We start from the raw sequence: 14,880 nt of genomic DNA, 5'->3' as shown, positions 1-14,880 counted from the left end.
GAGCATATTTTATAAAGACATTTAGGGTGAATTTATTCTGATTCCTTATGACTCTTCATCACAGTGTTATCCTATCAAACACAATGACACCAAAAATCTAAATCTATTGCATGAAGCCACAATCGGCAAAAAAATACGTGAAAAAAACTTTATGAAAACTTCCGTAAGAGATCAATAGAGGGCATGTAGCACCCCATTAATATGCCTTCTGTATAACAACAAACAATCTAATATTTATTTGCAAAGACCCATAAAAAATTTAAAAATGTTTTTCCTTAGTTAAAAATACAGGAATGGTGCTAAGACACTGACTGTATGTAATATTGTATTTCAAATTTACGATAGTATTTGTTTTTTTATTCAGGCGATATCTGCAACTTCCACTTCCCGGGTCCTTCTGGGGTCCTAGACGTGGCACTGATAAACAAATATGGCGGTGGCGTTCAAAGCTGTAGAGAGTTTTCTCTGATTTTTAGAACTTTGGAATGATTATCTTTTGACAAGAATAATAACATTTCATGTTTAAGCCATTTCTGCTGTCTTGCTTGGAGTACCTTTCGAGTGAAGGTGTAAAATGAGCGGCTGGGCTGGTTTTTCTGATGAAGAGCTTCGGAAGATGCAGCAGAAAGGTAACATTTCTTACTGCTAACGTTAGCCAGACAAGTTAGCGCCTGGCTCGACTTTGGCTTTTGCATTGCTTGACATTTGTTTTTATCGCACTTTACACTCAGTCTGAAACATTTCATGTAAAAATCGCCTCTAGAAATCTTACCTGCATGTATTTTCAGACTCAGCGATGTCCACAGCGGCAGTCCGGGGTCGGAAACCGGCTCCAACCAACCGGAGTCGGCAGCAGTTACAGCGGGAGAGGGCCCTTCAGTTAGCCGTTCAGAAAAACGAAGGAGACGCACTTCCTGGACTCCAACCGGAGCAACAACTCACCAAACCGCCTCAGCCCACATCTCCTACAGTAGCCCCAGCACCAGCCCCGGCAGTCAAACAGGAGGTGCAGCAGAAACATAACTTGGTGAAGCCGACTAAAGACCACCAGCCGGCTCCTGAGGAGGAGACCCCGGTTGTCAAAGAGCTGGAGACTCAAGAGGTGGCACTGTTAGTATGTTTTTCAAATTATATTTCATATTTTGGTTTTATTTACTCTAAAATATATGGTGACATTTTTGTACAATACAGACGGACACTGTCACCTGTTGAAACAAAAGTAGATAAAGTGGCACGTCATAAGTTCACCTGTTTTCCAGGTGGGGGTTGCATCACCACATGATGTGTTCAGTGTCACGTTAAATACATTTAAATGGACATACTGTGTGCAGCTATACCCATAGTAGGCAATGACAGATATGCACTTATATAGCACCTTTCTTGTCTTCTGACCCCTCAAGGCACATTATGCTACATGTCAGCATTCACCATTTCATGCAGACATTCATACACTCATTAAGATAACTAATGAACAAGTCAGTCATTATTTAGAGCACGGTAGGTTTCAGCATCTTGCCGAAGGATACTTGAACATGTGGCTGAATAACCGTGTAGTTTACTGAGTGCCTGAGGTTGTGAGTGGGGCTAATACAGGCTGTGAATAAACAATGAAGACGGATGAGAGGTTTCAGATCATGTGAGCAAGAGGAAGGCAAACACTGAAGCAGGAAGTGATTTAAATTAAGATCCTGTGTGAGAGTTGTTTGTGAAATACGGCCAATTACTGTACAATTACGTGTTTGTTTGGGATTCAACTGATGCTTGAACCTTTGCACAGTGTTTGTTGAGATAAGAAGTGATGCACCACACTTGTTGAACTAAAGACAGTGAATATAATGAGTTATAATATAACATAATGAGCTTTTAACCAAGCTGTCTTTTAAAGTTGATATTTGTTTTTCTTCTGGCAGTTTGAAGGAGGATGTGTGACCCAAAGCCCTGACTACGGTTTGGATTTAGTTTTGTGTTTGTTAAATTCTTTCTGGTTTTGATCACAGACGGGAAAGGACGCGTTTGGAACAACTGCAGCAAGAGCAGAAGCTAATCGAAGAGAGGAATAAGCGCAAGAAAGCTCTGCTGGCAAAAACCATAGCTGAGAAGTAAGTATGGCTTCCTCACTGTGGTTATAAACATGGTGTCAAGACAGATAAAGGTCCAAGCTGATCAACTAAGACCAGGAAAGAGGGAAAGTTTACCATGTAACTCTGTTATTGTCCAAAGGTCCAAACAGACCCAGGCAGAGGCTGTGAAGCTGAAGAGAATCCAGAGGGAGCTCCAGGCCCTCGATGACATGGTGTCCAATGATATCGGCATCCTGAGAGGCAGGATAGAACAAGCCAGCTGGGACTACTCCTCCGCCAGGTACGCCGACAACACCAGAAAATAACTCATTTGGAAACGATATAAACCAACAAGCAGCTCCACTGAACTAAGGTCCAACATCTCTGTATACGCTTCATCATCGGGCCTTTTCAGGTCAAGCACTTCTTAAGGGCAGCCGAGGTTAGCTAAGGATTTAATAAAATGTTATTAGCAATCAGTCTAAACATATTATAAATCAGATTCCTGCAGGAAACAGCACTGTGAGAACAAACCTTTAAAGTGAGCAGGTAACTGTACAGCCGCTGTAAATGCTGCCCCCTGCAGCTGGTTTCCAGAATTCCTGCCACCTTTTCCTCCCCTCTACCTTCACACACTGTTCCAGCTGACACAGCCCTGCTCGAAGGCTCGGTCAGAGACCCGTGAAGCCGAAACTAAAACTCTGAACAATTTATTAAATATAACGTGAAAAAACACTAACTTCTGCTGCGTCTTAAACCAGTTCTTAATAAGTGCAACAATGAAGGTTCCCAGCAGAGCAGAGGGTTCACAGACCATAGTTTTAAAATGGCTTGTTTATTTTACAAACATGGATCCAGTAAAGCCGTGTCTGACCCTGTGCGTCCTCCGTGCACAGTCATGAACACTCATTACAGATGTTTGTGTAACGGGAAGAGGAGCTGACCTTCACACACTCCTCACACTGCTCTCTGTTATGATTATGTTGATTAAATCGATCGTTGGGATTTTGCTGAGCTTCAACATAAAACCCTGAAGTAAAGATGTTTGACATCATGTGTTTAGTTACCGCAGTGTTCCCAAACAGTATGTGATGTTCTGTTTTCACTCGCCAAACAAGGTTTCTGTATCCAGACACTGTTGGACGACGTGTATCTGTCCTCTGTAGAGACAACTGGAAACTTTTCAGTGCCAGCACAAGACTTTAGTTTTAATACTTTGAGCTTTCTTTTGAGAAACATAAAGATGTTTTTCTACAAAAAATCATGTTTGTCATTTAACAAAAGGAAGGAAAGTCAGGTTTCCCAGTCTGCGTGTTGTTACTGACTTTGTTCTTGTTTCCGTGTAAAGTCACTGACAATTATTTGTCGTTTCTCAGGCTTGTTTTCAAAGGGTTGACGTTTATTCTGGCTCGCTGTTCTTCTGTGTCCTGTCTTTCTCCAGTGTATTTCTGATGGAGCGAAAAATGACTTTAAATTCTGTAAAAGAAATTCTTAACAGATGTTTTATATTTACATGCTGTGTATGTCCTATTGCAACATCCGTCCGCTATCTGTTCCCTCTGTCCCAACACTCACAAGTGACACGTTTCCAGCTTCGGGGACGACTTTTCACACCTTCTTAGCGGCTTCATGTCTAATAACTAGCCTACTGACACATTGAACGACTTATTCAAACCAGATATTCAGCAAGAAATATCCTGAGGAGGGCATGCTGCTCCTTCGGTCTGTTTCCTGTACACCAGGTCGCTTGTTTGTTGTTGTTTCTCCCCATAGATCTGGCAACCCTCAAACGTTTCTGATCAAAGATTTCTATAAAGTTTTCTAATTCTGAGGAGGCATTCGATGCCAGCTTTCACTCCGTTTTCCGTACTCTATGTCTTTACCAGGAAATAATCCCACTGAGACACATCTCTTTTACAGAGGAGTCCTGGCCAAGACGGCAGCATAAAAAGTTTCACATAAAAATAAATATAACATAAAACATAAAAAAGTTAATCTCAACAATAAGTGAACAGCATTCAGCAATAAGAGGTGCCTTCACCCTTAATTCTGTTTTATGATCTTCCGAGCCTCCGAGTCGCTTCAGGTGAACTTTAACTCAGATCAAGGTGAAGGAGCAAAGACATTAACAGCTCTTTTACCAAAGACGGATCGAGTTGGAGGAATGCCAAACATGAGTCCTGACTGCTGGGGATGCCAAAAAATGTCAGTGTTCATCTGTAATTAAGTATTTGCTGGAAATCAGAAATAACTCCGTGAGATGTGTCCTCTCGTTTCGAGGGGATCCACAAATACAGACATGAACCGTACAAATACAAAGACGAGATGTTTAACAGAGCTCAAGACAAGAAACAAAACAAAACAATAAATATCAAATTATGATGAGGAGGGCTTCATCCACTCATAGATCATGATCAGTAAATACAATAACTATTCTGGACAGTGGCAAGAACAGTAAAGTCTTTATATTTATCGCTCTAGCAATTTCCTAAACGAAGATGAAAACCATCTCGGGGTTTTTCATCCAGTCGTATGACCTTCATGCTGCCTCTGAGTCCGACCAACAGAGATCTGAAAATATATTTGATTTAAAGAAGAAACATAAAAAACAAACCTGATTTAAATGATCCAGCTGTTACAAACTGTGCAAGATGAGTTTGAAGATCATTTCAGCGCGACGCTCACTCTTATTCTTCAGTGCATGCAGTTAAAGTTGAATCAAATATTTATCTATAAATATAAAGCAGGAGTTTTTATCTTCATTTAAACTCACAAACTCTCAATATGAGATTATGAACAAGCTGAGATAAAGATAAATATGTTGCATGATGTGCACATTCGGTCATTGTGGGTTTTCTCAGCAGGCAACGATTGTTTTTGTTGCAGCCGACATTTAAAACGAAATCAAACATCCTCTTGTTGTCACAGAAGTAAAGTTACTCATCTCATCTATGTTAACATATTCTGTCAAATCTGCAGTTTCAGTGAGATTTTCCTGCAGCCGCGTTACTTTGTTTTTTTGGTTCTCACATATTTTCTCAGAAAGCGCTACGAGAAGGCCGAGGCGGAGTACGTGGCAGCCAAGCTGGACCTGCACAAGAAGACTGAGGTGAAGGAGCAGCTGACGGAGCACCTCTGCGCCATCATCCAGCAGAACGAGCTGCGGAAAGCCCACAAGCTGGAGGAGCTGATGCAGCAGCTGCAGCTTCAGGCCACCGAGGAGGAGCTGGAGAAGCTGAAAGAGGAGGAGGAGAAGGAGGAGAAGAAGAAGAGAAGCTGTCTGGAGACGCAGGGAAACGGGTCAGTGGAGAATCAGGAGGGAACGGTGCAATCAAGCAAAGACAGTGGAGCCGCAGAGGAAGAGACTGTGAAGGAGGAAGAGACTGTGAAGGAGGAAGAGACTGTGAAGGAGGAAGAGACTGTGAAGGAGGAGAGGGGAGGTGACGTCCAACCGACCACTGAACCAGAGACGACTGAGCAGGACCTTAAAACACTAGAAAACTGTGTTCAGACCGAAGTTGTTGCATCCTGATGCTCAAAAAGAGAAACACTCACCATTCGTCTGCTGTTCTGAAAACTGTCTGTGCATCACCAAAAATGAGACTTAATATAAAACACTAAAGTTTTCTGTAATATTTGATCAGCTAGATCAAACCTGTAACGTCCAGGGCTGGGTAACAAACGTAAACACTCTTTGGGTATCAAGTGTTAAATTCTTGTGTTTTAAATTTCTTCGGTAGATTAATTCTGCCCGCAGCGACACGGGCTGTGGCGGCTGCAACGTAAACCTTCGTGTGCACGATCAAAGCAGTCCCCCTGAAAGTGCTGGTTTGTGCCCGACAGGCTCGGTCACGTTACCTCGCAGAACGCTGATCTGCTACATCTGACGGCAGCCATTACAGCTCGTTTCCCTGCTGCCGGCTGAAACAATCTGCTGGAACGATTCCAAAATGTTTTGTGCCGTTTATTCACAAACAGGGCCGAGCTTTAAAATAACATGCTTCCCCTTTAAGCTGAAACGACGTAGTTTATGGTTTGGGAAGGAGAGTTTGTCTTTTGGTATCAAATTATGGAACGGTGATTTCTTCCACGACGACTTTCTACCCACACCTAAACAAAGTCCTTTCAGTTGCCTTAACAGATGCATAAAACATTACGAGTAAGTCCAAGTAATCCGGGCTGCATTCATGTCCTTCAAACGGTACTTTCTGTTGCAGATTAGTAGAATATATATTTAGGGGAACAGGGAGGTCTGATTTGATCGCACAGGTCTGGATTTAAATCAATATTTTAAAGCAGTTATTAAGTCAAAGTTCTGACTTCAGCCTCTAAAGTTTGTCAAGTTAAAGAATTGTTTTGTTTTTGCGTCAGGCCTCGGCAGCCGGCCGTGTGTGTGTGTGTGTGTGTGTGTGTGTGTGTGTGTGTGTGTGTGTGTGTGTGTGTGTGTGTGTGTGTGTGTGTGTGTGTGTGTGTGTGTGTGTGTGTGTGTGTGTGTGTGTGTGTGTGTGTGTGTGTGTGTGTGTGTGTGTGTGTGTGTGTGTGTGTGTGTGTGTGTGTGTGTGTGTGTGTGTGTGTGTGTGTGTGTGTGTGTGTGTGTACCTGCAGGATCAGACAGAATCACACTCAGCTGCAGAGTAATTCAGAAGAATTTCTTGCAGCTATTATTCTTAATCGCTGGTGTTTATGTGCTTCCAAAAAACTGCTCTTCTTCTAAACACGTGTTTTTACATTATATGTGAATGATCTCTCTGAGACGACTGTTGTCTTCCTGTGGCAACAAATGAAAGATGGGTCCTGTTTACTTCCTGGAACGCAGCGAAGCATGAATCTCTCTGCTCGGCACATAAACCCTGCTGTCTTATGTGTTGTAGATGAACATGTTAGGCGGCGCGGGGCTCGTGTTTCACAAAGCTAATTCTGCTGTTGTCAGTGCAGCGAGCAGCGGCGGGCCTCCTGAACGGTAAGACGATATCTGCTAATGTATGTACAGATGCTTCAGCTGCATGTGGTTCTGCAGTCCTGCTCTCTCTCTGCACATGGAGCAACGTGTTGAAAATAATGTAATACAATAATCTAATGTTGCACTTAATGTATGTGGGCCTGACCAAAGTCTGTGTGTGTAATGATTGTGGATCAACTGACTGATGCAGATAGAAAGTTATTTAAGCGGGGAAATATTTGGTGATATTTAGATTCACAGTCTGATATTTTCCTAAAATAAACGTTAAAGGAGACGATGTTCCTCTGCTGTCCTCGTGTTTCTCATTTCAGCTTTAAGATACCGAGTTCTCTGCAGGACCGCAGCTCGTGGTCCTGAGAAGGAATGCACGCGCGGGGGGAGCTCGCCGGGACCCTCGTCGCTTTCTGCTCGTCGTTTTTTAAAGTGCAGTAAGTGTTTCTGTAAAGCGCTTTGAGATTTTACAGCGCTCCGGTCACATCTGGCCGTCTGAAGGAGGAGGCCGTAAAAGCAGCTTTTTTAATTAGTTGGGAGGTAGAAGCTCAGAGAGGGAGAGTGACCACCGTCCCGTCTGTCCCCGCTCAAACTCCGAGGTCAGCGTTTGAAGTCCCAGGAGCAGATCTCTGCTCAGATTAAAGCAAATTATAAAAGCCAACACGTAAACTACTGAATTATGTCACTTCCACTCCACTGAAGGAATCTGAGGACACTTGTTTTACTTCCCTTTTGTGCTTTCACTTTTAATTTATTCTTTTGCTCTACGACACGACAGAGAAACTGCATTTATTTCACAGTCAGGTTTATTTAATTGTAAAGGAGTTTTACATATTTGTCTTGCAAAATAATGAACAAAAAGCTGAATTAAAAATTAAATGCAAGTAAGCAAGCAAGCAGCACTTCTACAGTCGAGAAACTAAACTAAGCATTAAAAAGATTTCATAGTGTAACAGAAGAGCAGCACAGTTTGCTGCGCAGGGAGTACGGACACTCAAGTTACTCTGCAGATTCTGATTCCTCTAAAGTTTTGATGTCTTTGCTGCTGTACGTCCTTTCGGCTCGGGTTGTTTGGCCTCCACTGTCCATCTTTAGACGCCATAACTGTCAGGTTTTATAAGACAATTCTTTCTAACTTCAACTCGGCAAATTTGCACAAAAAAAGTCTCCACCCTGAGACGTATCTGCTGGATTAACTCGAGCTTTTTGTCCTGAGAGGGAGAGATCTGGGTGAAGGGGCTCTGACGCTCATGTGGCTGCAGAATTGTAGGAGTTAGAGGAACACCAGGCTGTCGACATACATATACAGAAACGACATACATCATAAGAGTCTTATTCTCCTGTTTTTTTTGCCAGTGTGGACGTTTCATCCAGCCTGTTTTCAGATCAGTATTTTCTAAGGTTTTATAATTGTCCTGCAGCGGCCTGCGATGTTTTACTGTCAGGCCACATGAACGAGCACATGAAGAAATATAGACTCAAAATAAGTTTGATTTGAAGAATTTCATCAAGAGTAAAAACATTTTAGGACATCACATTATTATTGATGCGTCAAATATATTAAAATGAAAATCTGTGATAAGAGAGGTAATAAGTGAGGCTCCAGTAAGGCATACTTCTGATACCTAAAGAGTCGGCACTCTTTGAACACATCTTTTACTTGAAATGAAGAAAATTCCACATCACAGTATTTATACTTAAACTTAAATATAATATCTGAGTGATGTTTCCCCCACTGACTGAACCCACTTTCATTTCTTGATCTAATAACAGAGTTCATGTTTTTACTGAAATATTCTGGAGAGAAGTCAGGACAGTGTGACCTGATCGGAGTGTGTTCCTCCTCCTGTAGACTTCCACATGATCCCCTCGCTGCTCACCTTTAATGGGAGTAATAATAATAATTGTCAGAAGAACTCCTGGGGAGGGAGCGAGCGAGGGAGGGAGGGAGCGAGGGAGGGAAGGGTCCTGTGAAGAGAAATGTGCTCTGGATTATGAAAAAGAAAAATGAGAAGATTCAGGCTGCGGACATTAAAGCATCCAACCGGCTCAAACTGCAGAAATCGTTCCTACATTACAAATACATTTCCATTGGGGAGTGGTGTATTGTGTGTGTGTTTCTGCGTGTGTGTGCGCGCGCTGGGCCGGACTTCAGAGAGCGGAGGTTTATAAAGTAAAGTGTGATTTATGTGGCGCTGGCGTCGCTCGACAGGTCGAGAAAAGAGTCTGAAACCGGAGAAGACCGAGAGAAAAAACAAAAAGCTCCAAATCCAGATTTTATTTTTTCCCCCTGAACGTCTCTGAAGCATCTGGACGAGCCGAGCTTCACCCCCGGACCAGCTGAACTCTGACCCCGCTGTCGGTACGACTGAGAGCCGGAACAGCGGAAGAGATGATGGAGTCAGATTTACTGTGAAGCTGGTTTCATGTTGGAACTCCGCTCGGCCTCCGTTTAATTGGATCTGCAATTAACGAGCACGTGCCCGGGTCCATTCAGCTGCTGGGTCACAAGCGCAGTCTTAATTTAATACTTAGGCCGAATTAATGATGTTTCCCCCAAAACCAACCAAAGAGCATCAGAGACACATGTGAGCACATATCTGACGTCTGATTTCAGACTTGACTCGTAGAGGTTAAAAAAACAAAAATCTTAGTTAAAGTTATCATTTAAAAGTCAGAATTCTGGTTTGAAAAAGACTAAAAAACTTGACGGTTTATGAAGTTAAAATTCTGAGCCTGAAGTCAGAAGTTCGAGTTTAAAGTGTGCGCTCTGAAAGGTATTAAAGGCAGAGTTCTGACTTGACTAACCAAAGAAAAATAAACCGTTTACTTATACAAAGTAAGTAATAATGTTTAAATCCGGACTGTGAGTTTAAAGTCAGAAATCTGAGATTAACGGTGGTTTAATTTTATTAGCCAAAGAAAAAAAAACAAGTTGTAATAAATATAAACAAAGTAAAATCATGAGTAATAATCAGAACCAGATGATGGAAATCCCGAGCATGTGGCTCTGATCCTTTTTACACACTCTCAAAGATAAATGTGAGCGATAAATGAAAATTAGACTCTTGTAGGAGAACTCAGACATGAATGTGATTTGGCCTCGTGACGCGCAGCTGCTCAGATACTCCTCACTTCGTGTTAAAGCGCGCGCAGATGTTTCTGAAGGAAAACACAGAAAATAATGAGCGAAGATGATTCATCATAACTTTACATTTAAAATGAGCCAGAGCTTTTAACTGAACCCAAACCCACCGACGTGAACCACTAATTGATTAATTGATTACTGATTGATTCCTCGTGATGCTCGCGCGGCGTTCCGCTCTCTCTCTCTCTCTCTCTCTCTCTCGCTCTCTCTCTGCGCGCGGGGTTTGTTATAAAGAGCGCGAGCTGAATGTCTCTCTCTGTAAACTGTTGAGTTTTAATCAGGAGCAGATTTCAGTCTGAGCGTTTACAGTGAAGCTGCAGCTCGACACAAGACGTCGTAAAACATAACTGATACTTCATGTAATACTCACAATTACACGCAATTACTCTATTATTGTTATTTACAGCACATTTATCTGCCAGCTGCGCGTCACTTACACGTTTTACACCCTCACATCAAACCATTAAAGAATAACTGCTGGTAGGTCTTCTAAATGTTATATAATATTTAGATAATAATAATAATAATTAAATTATAATATAAATTAACAATATATCGATTCACGTAGTTCATGAACTGTGTTGTTTTTAATCAAACCATTTTTTACCAGACCAGTCTGTGTACAGATTTTAAATGAGCTGTAGGTCAGACTGTATTGATGCATGTAGAGACATTTACAGCAGCACACATAAAAAGTTAAACACTTCTTATCAATTATATTCACAATATTCACATGATAATTGTACAAGCATTTTTTCACACACTGAAATCTACTTTTATTTCGACACTTCACAAAATGACCTTAAATAAATTAGTAGACCCATGAAAACAAAGAGTATAATGCATGTTTGCTTTAACACAAGGCCGACTCATCATGTTGTCATTAACATACAGAGCAGAAGAACATACATGCACCATGTGGGTCCTATAATTGACTGTGGAGGGGGTAACAGAAACGGACTCTCACTGTGCCCGTGTGTGTGACTGTGCGGGAGCTGTATCACAAATATAGGACACATCACAAACTTCCACAGGGAGCATTTTGAGCGTCTTCATCCTCCACAGTAAAGTTCCATCGTTTTCAGACACTCTAAGTCCAACTTAAATTCAGACCATAAATTAGCAGTCACCAATAATAATCTGCGTTCAGAAGAACTTCAGTACATGAAGCAAAAAGCGCTCACTCTGCAGGATGGACCTGCCAATATTATTACTTTAATTTAACTGCTGTCGGCTCGTTTAATCTGCAGCAGTTCATCATGTTTTACTGACTGATCACGTGTTCTGTGTGTAAACTGTGCAAAGTAACAGCCGCTGTGACGCAGAGGAATAAAACACTTGGAAGTTTAAAACTGCCTAATATAAGTTTAAGTTTACGTAAGCACAGTATTAAGAATCTTTGTTGCAGCCCAACACTATATATGAAACTAGCAAAACATTATTTTTCATGTGTTCACGGCTTTCATAAGAGACAGAAGCATGACGTCCCTGCGTGCTGCGTGTTTACAGCTGTGATGCTGCGTGCAGGCGGGTCGTGGACCAGCTCCGCTCCTGGCCCCTCCGCGTCTCCTCTGATCGCTGTAATCAGAGTGCTTGAGAGGTCTGCAGCTCGGTCCCTGCAGCACAAGTCCCGGTGCAGCGGCTGTAATCAGCGCAGCGCAGAGGGAGCGTGTCTGCAGCGCGTGCTTCTCTGCACAGGAAGTAAAGAGTCAACAAGGAGGCCATTCACCCCCAATTAAGGAAATCAAACAGGACAGGGGCCAAAACTGCACTCCAATCAGCTCCAGGGGTCACCGGACAGCGGCGGCGGCAGGGCGGCTGCCCCGGACCTTCCTCCTCCTCCTCCTCCTCAGCCTCCTCGGGCCGGGCAGGACTGCACCGAGGGACTGAGATCACGCAGAGAAAGTAAAGACATGAAAACACATTTAGACCGTCATGAAAAATTCACTTAAATGCAGCATTTTGATTGACAGCTCGGGTGCAAGAAGGTTTTTTATTAGTATTTAAGCAGCAGTAAATAAATGTATACAAAACACAAATAATAATATATAATTATACATTATATATAATAATATAATAAACAAAAATATACTTCATAAAATATAAGTAAATGTTGCATTTAAACTATAATCTCAAAGTTTCTGTGCATAACAAGAAAATCAGTGCTGATGCATGTAACAAGGCTAATCTAATTTAACATATAAGGTTTATTAAGCTTCAATCATAATCATATGTTTTAGAGCTTGATTGACAGCCGCTGTCAGATAAAAACTGCAGTAAAAAAAAATACAGTTTCCTCCTTTGTAATGTATAAGCGATATAAAACACATGAAAACACTGAAGGAAATATTATGAACTGTAGAAAGACTGAAATTGTATTTCAGCGAGTGTTACTTTCCTGCAGCGCTCTGCCGCCTGCTGACGCATCTGCCCACAGCTGATGAGATAAGAGAACCTTCTCGAGCAGGTCGCTCCAGATACACAGCGCACGTTAGAGAAATACAGCTCAGATACAAGTGAAATATAAAACAGTTAAATTGTTAATGTAAAAGAGACATCGCCTTATAGAATAACACAACAAGGGATTTAAAGTAAGGGTGGCAATTACACTGACAGTTGTAAAGTCGTAAAAAGTTATGTTGCACAAGATTATGAATTTAAAGTTGATAAAGAACGTAATTATGCATAATAATTAAGAACAGGTTGTATTGCTAAAAGTTACAATCTATAAATATTAATTAATGAATTAATAAATATGAATATTGTCTCTGATATTGGAAGTGAAGTTGCACAGAATCAGAATCAGCTTTATTGGCCAAGAAGTATGTGGACACATACGAGGAAGTTTTCTTTGCTCTCAAAGTACAGACACACAACCTAAACAGACAGACACTGAAAACTAAATGTTAAAGTACTACACACAGACCTGTGGGTACAAAAATATTTTACAAATTATGAATATATATATTTATAAGTATATATATATATACATTATTTAACATAAACACAACACTTAGAGAGTGCAAAGGTGCAGAGATAAATCAGGTTGTGAATCAGGTCATGACGGTTGTAATGAATTTAATACAGCCTGATATAGAAAAGTGATATTGCACATGTTGGAGATATTAAAACTCGTCCATATGCATCAAATCAGCTGCACTCTAGTTACATAACAGTTTATTTCTGACGCCTGTTTTTTGTGGAACTATGATGCAACATACAAATGTTTATTTTACACACATAAATACATACATTCATGACACATCCTGCAATAAATCAAAATGACTCATGCATTAGTTAAACATAATTAAATTATATTATTTATGACCTAATTATAAAAAGTTAACATCATTATCTAACATGTAAGAACTTTATCGCCACAGTAGCTGTAACTTTCACACAAACATAGAAGAGTGAAAGAATGCAGAAACAGTAACTGCACGTTTACTTTGCTCCTTTGTTCACTGCTGTTTAAACAACTTCTTTTATCACCACTGACTGAAAACAACCGCTGGACACTTATAAGAGATATTTACATGAAGACAGATAAAAACAGGAAGATTTCATCTCATGTTAGAAAGTACCTAAATGTGTCAGGGTATTTTTCCTCCTCTGAACTGTAGTGTAAGCACATTTCTTGGTTGTAGTTTAATTCTTTCTAACTTTGACTTGAGTGTGATTAAACAGGTTGTGTATTTCTGAGGTCACACTCTCTCACCTGCCAGCTGATCTCTCCTCATTACGCCTGACTCCGCCCTCAGCAGGTTTCTGTGAGATCAGCACCGTTCAGGTACCACCCACAGACCGCTCCATCCCGACCCGAACAGACCATAATGATCAGCTCCCCGCGTCCCCGCACGAGTCACAGTGAGTCACAGTTTCACGACTTCAGTGAATTCTTTCTAATCAGTCCTGCTTTGAGTCAAACCCTGAATCAGAGAGCAAACACGCGTCTGTTAGATTTATGTGATGCACTTTATCAGAGTGGAACCTGAGCCCAGAAGCTGCCTGTCACTCAGACTGATGACTGTAACACGGATCAAACACGGCTGCTTCAGATTTAGACGTTAAATACACTCTAATACTCTGCAACAGGAGAGCAAAGTGACTTACATGCCTGGTGACAAAGTACGATGACAGACAAACTGATGCGGTTCATTCGAGCAGGTTTTGCACATTTAAAAACAGTGCTGATACAGAGTTCTTATATGTGCGTACAGTAAGAATGTACAGTACGTCTCTATTTGGCCGTACAGTTCCTACTCCTCTTTGTAGTCCATGATGTGCATTGATGTCTGTGAGGCAGCTGTGCATGTTCTTTGGTGAATGCAAACACTGAAATGATGCTGTTTGCTGCAGACAGACGTGATTACAGTCTGACAGAACAAAGTCAGCAGTCCTGCAAGAAGCACTGAAAGCATGTGAAAGTCCTGCATCTCAACTCTAACTACAAATGTTCAGGTATCAGCAGCTACATTTAATCTGTAGCAGAAATGTAAAAATATCTACAGTATTTTTCTCCTACGATGAAACGTACTGCACAGTGCAAACACTGAGACATAAACAGAGAAGCCTCTGTCACTGTGCTCAGAACACAGCTCTCCAGCAGCGAGCAGCAGAAAAGCTCAACAATCAATACAAAAATAAAGAAAACGTAGACGCAGAGTTAAACTTGCTCGTAGTTACACCTTAAATGTTTGAGGATCAAACTTTGGACCCAG

General features: G+C 41.4%; 1 protein-coding gene across 1 annotated transcript; it reads left to right on the top strand.

Annotated features, from left to right (window-relative positions):
* Positions 1-459: 459 nt before the first annotated feature.
* On the top strand, positions 460-6,514 carry gorab (golgin, rab6-interacting). The gene is made up of 5 exons (XM_069680296.1): positions 460-629; positions 789-1,110; positions 1,998-2,099; positions 2,221-2,361; positions 5,103-6,514. Exons 1-5 carry the CDS (start codon positions 575-577, stop codon positions 5,590-5,592), a joined length of 1,110 nt encoding a protein of 369 aa, XP_069536397.1. The 5' UTR covers positions 460-574; the 3' UTR covers positions 5,593-6,514.
* Positions 6,515-14,880: the final 8,366 nt, after the last annotated feature.

The sequence above is a fragment of the Semicossyphus pulcher genome, unplaced genomic scaffold (genome assembly GCF_022749685.1).
Source record: "Semicossyphus pulcher isolate SPU_LCO1_2020_fin unplaced genomic scaffold, fSemPul1.0.p SCAF_4, whole genome shotgun sequence".
Classification (NCBI taxonomy): domain Eukaryota; kingdom Metazoa; phylum Chordata; class Actinopteri; order Labriformes; family Labridae; genus Semicossyphus; species Semicossyphus pulcher.
Note: the sequence above shows the minus strand (reverse complement) of the source record. Positions and strands in the feature narration are given on the sequence as shown.

What these genes read in the sequence shown, in the direction of transcription:
- gorab (XM_069680296.1), top strand. Translation starts at nt 575, where the DNA reads ATGAGCGGCTGGGCTGGTTTTTCTGATGAAGAGCTTCGGAAGATGCAG. An exon ending in TCGGAAGATGCAGCAGAAAG is followed by an intron (nt 630 to 788) that starts GTAACATTTCTT and finishes ATGTATTTTCAG; the next exon opens with ACTCAGCGATGTCCACAGCG. An exon ending in GCAAAAACCATAGCTGAGAA is followed by an intron (nt 2,100 to 2,220) that starts GTAAGTATGGCT and finishes TATTGTCCAAAG; the next exon opens with GTCCAAACAGACCCAGGCAG.